Here is a 13,339-nt window from a genome sequence, read left to right on the forward strand (position 1 = left end):
AGCCGAGAAGCATTCTGTATTGTTTTACATTTTATTACAACTTTCCTTGCTTTTTTTGGGGGGATTTCTAAAATGTCCCTCCTAAACAAGTGAACGCTGACGGAACAGGCGGGAAATGTTGCTCTGAGTTTAAACATCTGCAGATGTTCAGATCAACTGGTGCCACCGTCTCCCGTGTGAGTTCCCTCCAGGGGTCAGTCGGGGGTCTGACGGCTCCTGGGTGGCGCAGCACCGAGATCGCTTTTGGGTGGTCACGGTGATCAAGCTGAATTATATCTGCTGATGCGTCAACTACTCCAGCGATACATCCCACTGCAGCACGCCTGAAGAGCGAGGAAGTATTCCCACGACAGTAACGCTGAAAGAATGTAAAACGTCAACATGTTTTTTCTCTTGTTTAATTCAGGCTCCGATTCATCGTCGATGTATAGCACAGTTAATGCATGTTGTAAAACATTGTAAGACATAAAGCTATATCATCAGAGCCTCTGCTCGCTCACAATCATCTGTGATTGTTTTTAATAATTCATTTCATTCAGAGCCAGGAAGCATTTTTTTTTTTTTGTCTAAGAATTGTCAAAATCTCCCGATGGAAACGATTTCCTCACCGGCGTTCAAACAGCACAAAGCACTTCGGAAGTCATCGTACAGTAGACTGAGTGGATTGCTTGCATACGGTTTGATTTATTATCGCCTTTGAATTCTGGGTCACACGAAAAGGCTGCGGCTCCTCAAAAGGATTCCAGCCCTACAGGTCCAGTTCAGGAAGGGGGGGGGGGGGGTCAGAAGACAAAGGTCAAGAGACATGAGGTGTCGAGGAGAAGTGGTGAGGCGGTGATGTTGTCTGTAGCACTTAACTGCTGGAGTCCCAGACCCACGCACAAACTCCAGGTTGTGACAGTATACGGAGTGTGCGGATGTGCAATTTTAGGATTTGAATTGTCTCTAGCATCCGTTTCTTTTTTGCTTTGTTTCTTAAAAAATATCAAGAAAAAAAAAAAAGTCACAAAATAAACTCTCCTAAAGAGGTGCGGTGGGTCATAGGTTCATACGTAAATGGTCGGGCCGTTTAGCCACGACGGGATAGGCTTGCTGCTTCATCTGACCCAGGTTGACCCCGGTGGGCTGGCGGATGGGAAGAGGGGCCGAGGCTTCGGAGTTTGTAGTGACGTCCATGTGCTCCGGGGTGGACAGCTCCATGGCTTGGTCCTGAGGGGACTGGAGGACACTCGGCCGGCCGGTGAGAAGGGGGCTCCGGGCCCAGCAGTCCGTCCCAGAGAACTTAACTGGGCTGAAATAACAAAGAGGAGAGGAGGCGATGTCACCGAGAGGCCGTTGTTACAATAACCAACATGGAAGATTTATTTTTATGTATTATTCCTGGTTTCCGTGGTGCACAGAACAGACTTCTGCGTTTTATCTATCAGTTAATGACATGACGCCACGCACAATAACATCTTCATGATGTGGGGATTTGTTCTGTAAGGAATTATTCTAACAACATTTCTTTGGCCTCAGATGGAGTTTGGTAGAAAGGGTTTCACCCGGACACTGACGTACCTCAGAGGTGTCCTCGGGCTGTCCACGATCCGTCGAGGTGAGCGGATCTTTGGCTCAAACAAGAACTTCTCTTTGATGTTTTCCAGGACCGACGGAGCGACGTATGTGAAACCCTGCAGAAACAAAGACATCAGAGACAAACGCTTGGTGCACAGTCGCACCTGAGAGCGGAACACATTACTGTACGAGTCAGACGAGTGTGAACCAGTGTTTACGCTGCTCTGTGATGTAAGCATCTTTTAAACTGAATATAAAACAATACAAACTCATTAATATATGCTGTTTAACTATAAGCCTTTTAAAATATTATCTTTATTAACATAAAGTAGCTGAGAAAGCAGTAATTATGTGGAAAATAAAGGGAAATGCAACTTTTCAGTAAAAGCTTATGAATCATTCATTTGCACGTGAAAGGTCCTGAGACTTCTCAGCGTGTTCCTGACAACAGGAACTCTCTTTTCTTCAAGAGATCACAAAACAAACAAGCGAAATGTACGAGAAGTTACCAGGAAGGCTTGATTGGCACTCTCACTGAGGGTCGAGTCATCCGGGCTGTCGACTGGCGTCTGACTGGTGAACTTCGAGTCGAACTGACTCACGTCTTCAGCCGATTGCTGCCGAGATATAAGAGAAGACGAACACCGGTGAGGAGGTGCAGCAACACGAGAGGATTGATTGTTTTCACACAGAGTGCCCAACAAGACACAACAAATAGAGGTTAAACATTCCTTAACATTACAAATAAATATATTATTCTCTCCACCTTTTTGAAAGTCAAATTCAAGGACTTTTCAAGGTGCATTTTCAAGCCTTTCCAGCACCTTACAGCTGCTGTGAATGATTTATTTGTATATATTCTATTTCATATTCCACGCTGATGAAATTGTCAGCTAACGACACGTGAGAGTGAAACGAGAGAGGACCTACGTTCACTTACTGAAATTGTTCAGTTGGTTTAATTTGGGAATTAACCCGCATCTCGATCTCACAAGATCTCAAGTGGCATTAGTTGAGAGTTCACAGAGATCTAATTTCAACATTTAACATTCTCAAATTCCCCACACTGAAACTACAAGCAGCGCTGTAGTGTCAGAATTCCTTGTGACCCGACACTCACCAGGAAAGGTTTAAAGGGCGGCTCCACTTTCCGAGCCAGCAGATCCTCCCAGTTGATGTGTCTGAAGAAGAGATGAGCCTACGGGATATCACAAGCAAACAAGAGGGCCATGAGTCAGAGCGTCTACGTCTGGGAGAGGTTTAAACACCGTTCATGCAACGACAGCTTTTTCCAATGATTGTTAGTAGCAGTGTGTCCTGAGAGGGGACAAGGACTCACAAACCCTCTGCAGCAGTAGAGTTTCAAACTGGTGGCAGCTAAGTAAACAAGCATTGCATAATATCTTTTCTCACCTGCACTTCTGTGGCATCTCCTGCGCCCGCTCCCAGCCGTGACGAGGCGTTTCTCTTCAGCAACTGTACAACCAGCAGATAATGTGAAAAGAATGTCTACACAACAACTCCACCCTTATTTTGGATAAACACACGCAGTACAAGGGTCAAACAAACGGGAGATACCCTTTTCAGGAGATCTCTGGCTTCTTGTGTGAGGTAGGGCGGCAGGCTGAGCTTACACTTCAGGATCTTGTCAATGGTCTTTTTTCGGTTTTCACCTGTGAACGGTGGCTACAGTGGGAAGAGAGAGAGAGGAAGGGGTTACTCAAACATTTCCAAATTACACTTTGTATTTTAAAAAGCTTTTTCATATTGTAAAAGTTGAACCTACCGCTCCTGTGAGCATGTCGTACATCAGAGCGCCCAGACTCCACCAGTCCACTGCTCTGTTGTGTCCGCTTCTCATCAAGATCTCTGGGGCCCTGCAACAAAGCCAGTGCACATTTCTTACTAATTAATTAAAGTTAGTGAGTCAACAATAAGCAGGAAAGAAGAAGGAGAGCAAGTGGAGTCAGCAAGGAAGCATATTTGAATGCAAGTGTATGAAGGAGGGAAATGAGCCAGGACAACATACATGTATTCGATTGTTCCACAGAAAGTGTGGGTGACTGTGCCGTCGTGAATTGACTCTTTACACAGTCCAAAGTCGGTCAGCTTTACATGGCCTGGAAGGAAAAAACACATTCAAATGCAATTATTTACAATTCTTTGTGGCGGATTTACAAGAACATCTGCGTTAAATCACAACAAGGTCTTTATTTACTGATATTTGTGCATATGTACAGTTGTTTTAAGGTCAAATACAAAGAAATCTAAGACTTTTTCTTTGAGAAATCATGCAGGAAGGTTTGAGTTCATTTCATCACATGCACACATGTTGAAAACACACACACACACACACACACCATGGTTGTTGAGCATGATGTTCTCAGGCTTTAGGTCTCTGTAGATGATGCCTTTCTGGTGCAGGTGACCCAGAGCCATGGAGATCTCTGCCAGGTAGAAACTACAGAGAAAAACAAATAAACAAACCAATAAATAGTGCTAATTTATTCCTAAATGAAGATCGACCAGTCTGTTAGGCATATGGTATCAATACACTATATGTTTATTGTCATTTTAACCCATTGTTAGGTTAATTTCAAAAGGTGAGGAAGCGTACTGTAAGTGTCATTGCTATAGTTACCTGCAGTTTAATATACTTTGTGTGCCGAACAGAACTGAGTTTGAGGCATCCTGACACACAACTTCAACATATACCAGCCAGCCAATCAGAAATGAGTATTGTCATTGATGACAATACGATATAAAAACTCACCAGGCTGTGTCTTCCATGAAGATGCCCTCCCTCTCCAGCTGCATGAAAAGTTCTCCTCCTGCACAGGTGAACACAGTTTTATGCAGTTAATGTGGGTGACACACATACAGCAACCCTACACCCCTCCCATCTCAAAAGGTTGTGTAGCTGACCCTCACCACTGATCTCCCTGGAGGAGAAGAGCAGGAATAATATGCATTAATCTCCCTACCCCCCTCCCTGTTTAACTTACCACTCAAGTACTCCAGGATGAGATACAGCTTCCCTCCTGTCTGGAAGGCGTAGATGAGATCAACAATGAAAGGGTGCTTCACCTCCTCCAGGATGTTCCTCTCTGCCTTTGTATGGGCTGTGTCCTTGGCGTTGCGAACAATCATAGCCTGATGGCCCCACCCCGAAGATGTTTTTCAACATTAGTAAAGAGGCAGAAAAGTGGTGAAACACTGAACATGTTGTGTAGCACTACATACGAGCTGCTTGCATATTTGTCCTCCATGACTAATAGAGAGAAAGTTAAGGTGAGTTGTGTAGTAAAGTGGTCGTATAGTAAAGCGGGCGTGGCGTGTAGTAAAGTGGGCGTTTTGTATATTGTCATGTAGTAAAGCGGGCGTGTCGTATATTAAAGCTGGCGTGGCGTGTAGTAAAGTGGGCGTTTTGTATATTGTCATGTAGTAAAGCAGGCGTGTCGTTTAGTAAAGCGGGCGTGGCGTGTAGTAAAGTGGGCGTTTTGTATATTGTTATGTAGTAAAGCGGGCGTGTTGTTGTGTAGTAAAGTGGGCGTGTCGTATAGTAAAGTGGGCGTGTCGTATAGTAAAGTGGGCGTGTTGTATAGTAAAGCGGGCGTGTCGTATAGTAAAGTGGGCGTTTTGTATATTGTTATGTAGTAAAGTGGGCGTGTCGTGTAGTAAAGCGGGCGTGGCGTGTAGTAAAGTGGGCGTTTTGTATATTGTTATGTAGTAAAGCGGGCGTGTTGTTGTGTAGTAAAGTGGGCGTGTCGTATAGTAAAGTGGGCGTGTCATATAGTAAAGCGGGCGTGTTGTATAGTAAAGCGGGCGTGTCGTATAGTAAAGTGGGCGTTTTGTATATTGTTATGTAGTAAAGTGGGCGTGTCGTGTAGTAAAGCGGGCGTGGCGTGTAGTAAAGTGGGCGTTTTGTATATTGTTATGTAGTAAAGCGGGCGTGTTGTTGTGTAGTAAAGTGGGCGTGTCGTATAGTAAAGTGGGCGTGTCGTATAGTAAAGTGGGCGTGTTGTATAGTAAAGCGGGCGTGTCGTATAGTAAAGTGGGCGTTTTGTATATTGTTATGTAGTAAAGTGGGCGTGTCGTGTAGTAAAGTGGGCGTGGCGTGTAGTAAAGTGGGCGTTTTGTATATTGTTATGTAGTAAAGTGGGCGTGTCGTGTAGTAAAGCAGGCGTGTCGTGTAGTAAAGCGGGCGTGGCGTGTAGTAAAGTGGGCGTTTTGTATATTGTTATGTAGTAAAGCGGGCGTGTTGTTGTGTAGTAAAGTGGGCGTGTCGTATAGTAAAGTGGGCGTGTCATATAGTAAAGCGGGCGTGTTGTATAGTAAAGCGGGCGTGTCGTATAGTAAAGTGGGCGTTTTGTATATTGTTATGTAGTAAAGTGGGCGTGTCGTGTAGTAAAGCGGGCGTGTCGTGTAGTAAAGTGGGCGTGTCGTATAGTAAAGTGGGCGTGTCATATAGTAAAGCGGGCGTGTTGTATAGTAAAGCGGGCGTGTCGTATAGTAAAGTGGGCGTTTTGTATATTGTTATGTAGTAAAGCGGGCGTGTTGTATATTGTTATGTAGTAAAGCGGGCGTGTTGTTGTGTAGTAAAGTGGGCGTGTCGTATAGTAAAGTGGGCGTGTCATATAGTAAAGCGGGCGTGTTGTATAGTAAAGCGGGCGTTTTGTATATTGTTATGTAGTAAAGTGGCCGTGTCGTGTAGTAAAGCAGGCGTGTCGTGTAGTAAAGTGGGCGTGTTGTGTAGTAAAGCAGACGTGTCGTGTAGTAAAGTGGGCGTGTTGTGTAGTAAAGCGGGCGTGTTGTGTAGTAAAGCGGGCATGTACCATAATAAAGTGGGCGTGTTGTGTAGTAAAGTGGGCGTGTCGTGTAGTAAAGCGGGCGTGTCATTTAGTACAGTGGGCGTGGCATGTATTTCAGTGGGCGTGTCATATATTAAAGTGGGCGTGTCATTGTGTAAAGTGGGCGTGTTGTGTAGTAAAGTGGGCGTGGCATGTATTTCAGTGGGCGTGTCATATATTAAAGTGGGCGTGTCGTGTAGTAAAGTGGACGAGTTGTGTAGTAAAGTGGGCGTGTCATTTAGTAAAGCGGGCGTGGCACGTTGTATATTAAAGTGGGAGTGTCATATAGTAAAGCGGGCGTGGCATGTATTTCAGTGGGCGTGTCGTGTAGTAAAGTGGGCGTGTTGTGTAGTAAAGTGGGCGTGTCGTGTAGTAAAGTGGGCGTGTTGTGTAACCCTCCAGATTGCAGATAGACCTTCTCATTCAGCTGTGCAACAATGTCACAGATGCAGTCGTGACATTTCTTTTTTTATTGCTGATCAAGTTTAATTATTAAATAAAGTTTAAGGCAGATCATGACACTTCTAGTTCTCTTGCTTTGACACCGACACTACTTAATTAATACTCAACACTAAAGCTTTACAATGAAGATCATGCTTTAAAATTCTATGGAGAAGTGATTTTTACATGTCCGGTGTCTCCTGTTCCTCCAGCTCTTCACACTCTCCGGGGGCCGTTTGTGTTTGCTAAGCACTTCTGTCAGAAAGCTAAAGAGCTGCCAGTCAGCAGCAATGTTGTCTCAGCTTTGCGTGTCAGAACTACGACAACAGATGGAGCTCCAACAGGCGCTGAGGCGGTGACAAGCCCTTTGATTTTTAACGCTGCAGTTCAAACTTGTTGACTGAGAAGTTTTGAAATGTCTTAATTAATTTTTTGTTGATTATGAATCATGCATTGTATTCAGTGTGTACATCCACCACACCAAATATACATTTTACTCCAATTCAAATCTGAAAATCTTATTATTCTAAGTTGTTACTTGTGTATTTGTACAGCTGCTGGAGTGTGTGTAGCATATTTCTCCTGTCACTGTCTACCTGCTGTAAACCTGGAAATGCCACGATTAATTTTCTCGGTTGAGTTAGTTGATAGAATGCTTCCACTCCTAAGCCTAAATGCAAGACTGCCTCTGTGTGAGGACTGACTACTTACTGAGATGCTTCATAAACACGGCCCTGGGCTCTACGCCAAAACTACAGGCCTCCATCAAAACTGTGCTGCCTGCCACTTTGAAGCTGAACAATTAAAACGACATCTGGCACGTGTTCAACGTGTCACTGGGGTCATTTTAGCCAATCAAGCAGAAGCAGTGTGAATATCAAGCGGACTCTAACGGGCTGAGGCTGAGTGTTTCAAGTGCCAATGCTGCAGCAGCGCAGATGGCACGCTACCAACTAGCAGTGAAATCTTACCCCACCACTGGCTTCTAGGAGAGCCAATATTTGCAGACAGAAGCACCATAATGTATATTTGTAATAACAAGCATGCAATTACGCTAACAGGATACAAATACATCGCTCCAATTGAAGCGATTTAAGCAGAAAGAAGTACCTTTTTTAAAACTTTCATAGCAAATATTTTGCCCGATTCAGCTCCAATAACTTTTCGAACTTGAAAGACCTGCATGAAAGGGGAAATGATTGACATGTTTAAAATGAATAACGAGTCAATGTAAGTTAACACTACAGAGGGAAAATGATCCAAAGTGTGCATTTGTGGGAGTGTGTGCATGTTAAGTGTATTTTGCTACATCTCGGGTAGCACTAGTACCTTTCCATAACCGCCTTTCCCCAGGACCCGCAGCAGCTCAAAGCACTCCGGTCTGATGTTCTCCGTCCCCTGATTGACGTTGTCCTCCGATATCTCAATCTTCTCACAGTCGTCCATGTTGCTGCACAGACACATTCATTGCATTGTGCTTTTGTTGTTCACAGATTCAAAAATATCATGCGTGAACAAAAAGCACAGAAGGACACGCTGAATACTTACAACTCAAATCCACTGCACTGGTCCATGATGTCACTGATTTCCACCTGCAAGGAGAAGAAGAAGTTGGTAAGCGTTTATGATTTAATGAGGAAGTGGAGGGACTGTGATGGAGAAAACACGAGCAGAAATTAGTTCCATTTAGTGACTTTCTTTCTTTCTTTCTTTCTTCTTCTTTCTTTCTTTCTTCTTTCTTTCTTTCTTCAACAACTCTGTAGGAGCTTATAACCTCGGACATGTTCCTTTTCTTTCTTGTGTTTAAAACACTTTGTCAGTTCAAACACTTTGATAGTAAAGCAGTCATAATACTTGTCATCCTACACATATAAATATTTATAAGCAGTATAAATGCTGCAGGTACATTTATAATCAAGCTTTTCAAATATTCATTTTCTTGTTCCATCTTATCCAGTTTGAGGATTTGCTGCTTTTGACATTTGAAGACATCACCTTGGATCAGGGAGACTTAAGCACATTAGTTTTGCTATTTTCTGTCACTTTTTAGACTAAACACCTATTACATTATTGGAGAGATTAATTGAAAGTGAACATAATATCTACATCCTACAGTAGTATAACTGTTTGGCTTCACATTAACACAGCTGTGATGTGAAACTGACAAACAAGAACTGCTGTGTTGTGTTAGTTGCCCAATCCATGCTACCTGGACATCAACATGATATGAAGCAAACGTTGTTTATCCTAATGAAACATGTAAATATGTGTATGCAGTTCATTACTATCTCCTATTAAATGACTACTCCTGCTAGCAGGTGCTAATGACTATGCAGTAATACTTTACTAGTTTGACAATAGTATAAAGCAGTATTATCATAAATATGATTTCATGTAATTGTTTTTTCAAGTTAAAAGTACAGTGTAAAGATGCAGTAGTGTTGTGCTGCTGCATTTTAGACTGTGTGAGCAGAAACACACAGGCACCAGCTTAAAGTCCACACAGTCCCACTCTGTTACAGTCTTGCCAAAATAAACTGTTGCACACTGAGCCACATTTATCACTGCAGCACCTTTGGCCAAGTAAGGCTTTGCTTGCACAACTCCAACATGACAGCGATGGTTTTAAAACCAAGGCAACGTAAACAAGGCAGTTTAACACTCACTGTCACTACTAGTCATATAAAAACAGAACAAGTGACAGCTCTGTCATGATCGTTGTCAGGCTAACAGTGGCGAGCTAGCATTAGCCTCTGCTAACCCGGGTTGAAAAGGCCCGAGAGCTCCGGCTGCAGGAGCAGGCCTGCGGTGGCATGCTAACAGGCTAACAGCTAGCTTGCTGTGCGTGAAGAGTTTCTGCTGTGACAACTCCCGCAGTTACGTTCAACATCTCCCATTAAAGTACCTCCTCATTCTCATCGTCGGAGACATTTTCCTCCGGCTGGTCCAAATCAATGTCAAACACTCCAGCCATAGCAGCGCTTCGCTCGGATCACTCTGTCACAGACCGCAAAAATAGCAGGCGTCCCCCACCTCATGGACAAACACACACCGCCGCCATAACCGGCTACTACGCTGAGCATGCGCACTGCTACACTCAACAAAAGGGGCGGTAACCTGAGCTTTTATTTTGTAATACTGAGTCAGATTTATAATGAAATGCAGTGACATTTTTATTTGAGCTTTCCCTGTTTTATTTTTTAATGTTCTTAAATTGTGGTGAGGTGTTTTTTTTTTACTGTTACTTCTTTGTGTTTTCTTTGTCTTTTAACATCTTGGAAAAAAGGTGTTTTTGTATCTAATGATCCATGAAAATCAATCAATACATCAACAACAGTATATTCACAACAAGTTAAATATTAAATAAACATGGTAAGATCTTCCCATTCCCATTCATAGCAAGATTTTACAACAACTTTTAGATATAAGACACATTTCAGAGAAATCAAAAAATAAAGTGAAAAACTAATTTCCCCTAGTAGTCGGACAATAAAGCAACACAAAGAAACATTACCATTATAACTGCTGATAGGCTTCATAAAAATAATAATAACAATAATAATAATTAAAGAAAAAATATATAAATATCCAATGTAAATTATATATATTTAACATTTTCCAAAAGGTTGCGAATATAAATTTTATTTTGAAAGTTTGGACAGTTTGGAGCGGAAATGCCATCCTAACTTCCTGTGGCGGCAGAAGACAACAGTACGGGGCACACTAAGAGGTTAAACTACAAGATGCTGACAGTCATGAAACATCTAACTCACAGAGTGAAGTCACCGGTGGATTTCAGACTGTATGTTCTCATACTCTGATCGGAAGACTATCGTTCCTCCCGGAAAGTCTCCGGGAGGGGGTGAACAATGTCCATAGTTACGGTTCAGCTCGGGCAGTGCGGTAACCAGGTGGGTCACGCGCTGTTTGACGTCCTCTGCAGCGACGCTCAGGAGGGACAGAGGAAAGTGTTCAGCTCCTCCAGCTGTGAGAGGTTCTTCCACCAAACTGCACATGGAGGTAACAGGAAGCACTTTTCTGCCTATGTGATGGAAAAAAAAGATAATTCAAGTCATTATAATGAGAAATAATGACTTTAAAAGTTCAAAATAATAAAAAGTTTCTCTATTTTGAGATACTAAGTCAAAAATGTTTAGATACTAAGTCACCTAGTCGTTATTTTGATTAACTAAGTTATAATTTCGAGATATTAAGTCATTATTTTGAGATACTAAGTCATTATTATAATGATTTACAGGACCTTTTTTTTTTTTCAACCATTTTTTTTCCATGGATAACTGTGTCCCCCCCCTTTTCTGTATGAAATAAGTGTGTTTCCTGTCTGTACTGCACATCTGTTTACCTGTCATGTCTCCCTGTCTGAAAACCAGATCTTGTAGCAAGAGCGGTGCTGATTGACATGGAGCCCAAAGCGATCAACCAGAGTATCAGCAGGGCTGCTAAATCTGGCAAGTGGAGGTATGGAGAGACTTCACACTTCAGCCAAAAGCAGGGATCTGGGAACAACTGGGCCAATGGGTAAGGACATGTCCCCCACCTTCTCTGTAAAATCTGTAAAAACCAATCATCTGTTTAAAAATAAATGTGGGTAAAAGCTGGTAATGTGCTTCTTGTATCACGCAGGTACTGTGTGCACGGGCCTCGTCACAGAGAACGTGGTGGAGGAGCTGCTGAGGCGAGAGGTGGAGCGCTGTGACAGACTGGCTGGACTCATGGCCATAATGAGTGTGGCGGGGGGAACGGGGTCTGGAGTTGGTACTTATGTTACTGAGTGTCTCCGAGACGTCTACCCCAAGTCCTTCATCCTCAACCACCTCACCTGGCCAGTACAGGACTGGGGAGGTATGGAGACGCCTGCCTCTGAGTAATTGGCTAGTCTTTAATATTAATATAGAATAATGTGCAATAAAATAACATATTTGTTCTTCATTCACCTGTCCTGTCAGGTGATCGTCCAGAACTACAACTCTGTGCTGACGCTGGCTCATCTCTACCAGCTGTCAGACGCCATCCTGGTGCACGAGAACGACACGGTGCACAGGATCTGCAGTCAGCTGCTCAACATCAAACAAATCTCCTTCGGTGATGTCAACAGCGTGATCGCTCACCAGCTGGGCGGCATCCTGCAGCCCGCACTCACAGCTGACTCCTGCGGGGTCTACAGCAGAAATCCTCTGGGTGAGAGAGCCCAAGACACACGCACGCGTTTTCTGGAATTAGATTAAGGCGAGGTGTAATCTGCAGAGGGGCAGTGAGGAGATGTATTAAAATGTTAAAGACCTGGGTTGTACACTTGATGAAGAAACATGGGAGAGGTTGTTGGGAATATATCAGAGAAGCGAGTGACATTATTCTTGAACGTCTCTCAGGTGAGTTGGTGAGCTGCCTCACGTGCCACCCGGAGTACAAGCTGCTCAGTGTGTCAACTATCCCTCAGATGCCCAGTTCCTCCATGGCCTACAGCACGTTCAGCTGGCCAAGCCTGCTCAAACACCTACGACAGATGCTCATCTCCAACACCAAGATGGAGGAAGGCAAGTTCCGGCAAATCTTCTGGCAAAATGTGACAGTTTAGTTTATTAAACTGATGTATGGCTTCAAAGTGAGTGTAATAAAAACACTTCTGAGGATCCTTGTTGTTTGTCCTGTGTCAGGTATAGACTGGCAGGTGCGTCCACCTGCAGGCGCCGAGCGGACCAGGACTCTCACAGGACCCAGCTTCAACACCTCTCTGGCCAACCTGCTCATACTGAGAGGGAAAGACGTCTACAGCGCAGAGACAGGTCAGAGAACTGATCTGAGAACTCCAAATGTAGCTGATTTTGCTGATTAAAAAAATTAAAAATCTATAATAAATCCACAAGTCATGAAGGAGATGATGACATTTTGGAAAGGCATATCGAAGTACATGCTGGTATGATGCAAGAAACTGTCTACCGTCAACAGTTTTTAACATTTGAACTCTTCAGAGTGCCGAACAAGGGATGTGAATTATGTCGTGTCCACAGGTGGCTTTCGAGGACCCGGCCCTGTTCACCTCCTGGCTCTCATCAGAAGACGCTGTCAACGTGTGGAAAACCCCAGTGCCTTTTAATAAGTATGAAAAATGTGCTACGCTGGTCAGTAACAGTCAGGCTCTGCTCAGACCTCTGGATAACATGGTGGGGAAAGCCTGGAATATGTTTGCGTCCAGGTGAGTCAGACGTTGCTTAAATATCACTTTTAGGGAACGCTGGATCCATTTCTTTCTAACTTTAAACCCTGAGGCTGAAGTTCAGTTTGTTTCTGGATTTAATGCATGTTGGTAATTATCCTCTGCTACAGGGCCTACATCCACCAGTACCTTAAATTTGGGATCTCAGAGGAGGACTTTCTCGACAGCTTTACGTCTCTGGAGCAAGTCATCTCCAGCTACAATCAACTGCGCTAGAAATGGGATGAACAAGCAAGCCCCTCCTCGCCTTTATGCC

At 43.6% G+C, this 13,339-nt stretch overlaps 2 protein-coding genes across 3 annotated transcripts; one reads left to right on the forward strand and one right to left on the reverse strand.

Moving 5' to 3' along the window:
* Window positions 1-17: 17 nt before the first annotated feature.
* On the reverse strand, window positions 18-10,380 carry rps6kb1b (ribosomal protein S6 kinase b, polypeptide 1b). Of its 2 annotated transcripts, XR_003833308.1 has the most exons (16): window positions 9,754-10,380; window positions 8,397-8,440; window positions 8,178-8,298; window positions 7,959-8,027; window positions 4,563-4,710; window positions 4,331-4,388; window positions 3,918-4,018; window positions 3,587-3,677; window positions 3,344-3,434; window positions 3,136-3,243; window positions 2,971-3,033; window positions 2,678-2,755; window positions 2,067-2,174; window positions 1,561-1,673; window positions 609-1,291; window positions 18-358 (listed from the first exon to the last, which is right to left on the reverse strand). XR_003833308.1 is itself a non-coding variant. In XM_029446806.1 (15 exons), the coding sequence occupies exons 1-15, from the start codon at window positions 9,820-9,822 to the stop codon at window positions 1,039-1,041; spliced, it is 1,515 nt and encodes a 504-aa protein (XP_029302666.1). In that variant the 5' UTR covers window positions 9,823-10,380; the 3' UTR covers window positions 382-1,038. The 2 variants fall into 2 exon arrangements, 1 of the variants encoding a protein (XP_029302666.1); XM_029446806.1 differs by lacking the exon at window positions 18-358 and having other exon boundaries at window positions 382-1,291.
* A 304-nt stretch (window positions 10,381-10,684) lies between these two features.
* tubd1 (tubulin, delta 1) lies at window positions 10,685-13,299 on the forward strand. Its single transcript, XM_029446439.1, is given in 10 exon segments — window positions 10,685-10,868; window positions 11,240-11,387; window positions 11,493-11,526; window positions 11,528-11,695; window positions 11,697-11,711; window positions 11,816-12,047; window positions 12,239-12,403; window positions 12,524-12,681; window positions 12,878-13,062; window positions 13,194-13,299. Coding segments are annotated over 10 exon segments (1,362 nt in total). The 5' UTR covers window positions 10,685-10,717.
* Window positions 13,300-13,339: the final 40 nt, after the last annotated feature.

This window comes from Cottoperca gobio, chromosome 13 (genome assembly GCF_900634415.1).
Source record: "Cottoperca gobio chromosome 13, fCotGob3.1, whole genome shotgun sequence".
NCBI lineage: Eukaryota > Metazoa > Chordata > Actinopteri > Perciformes > Bovichtidae > Cottoperca > Cottoperca gobio.

Excerpts from the sequence above, each read along its gene's own strand:
- rps6kb1b (XM_029446806.1), bottom strand. The coding sequence starts at position 9,822 with ATGGCTGGAGTGTTTGACATTGATTTGGACCAGCCGGAGGAAAATGTC. Across the intron at positions 3,678-3,917 it reads CATCATGCTCAACAACCATG|GCCATGTAAAGCTGACCGAC; the intron begins GTGTGTGTGTGT and ends TTTTCCTTCCAG. Across the intron at positions 2,756-2,970 it reads GAGATGCCACAGAAGTGCAG|GCTCATCTCTTCTTCAGACA; the intron begins GTGAGAAAAGAT and ends GATATCCCGTAG.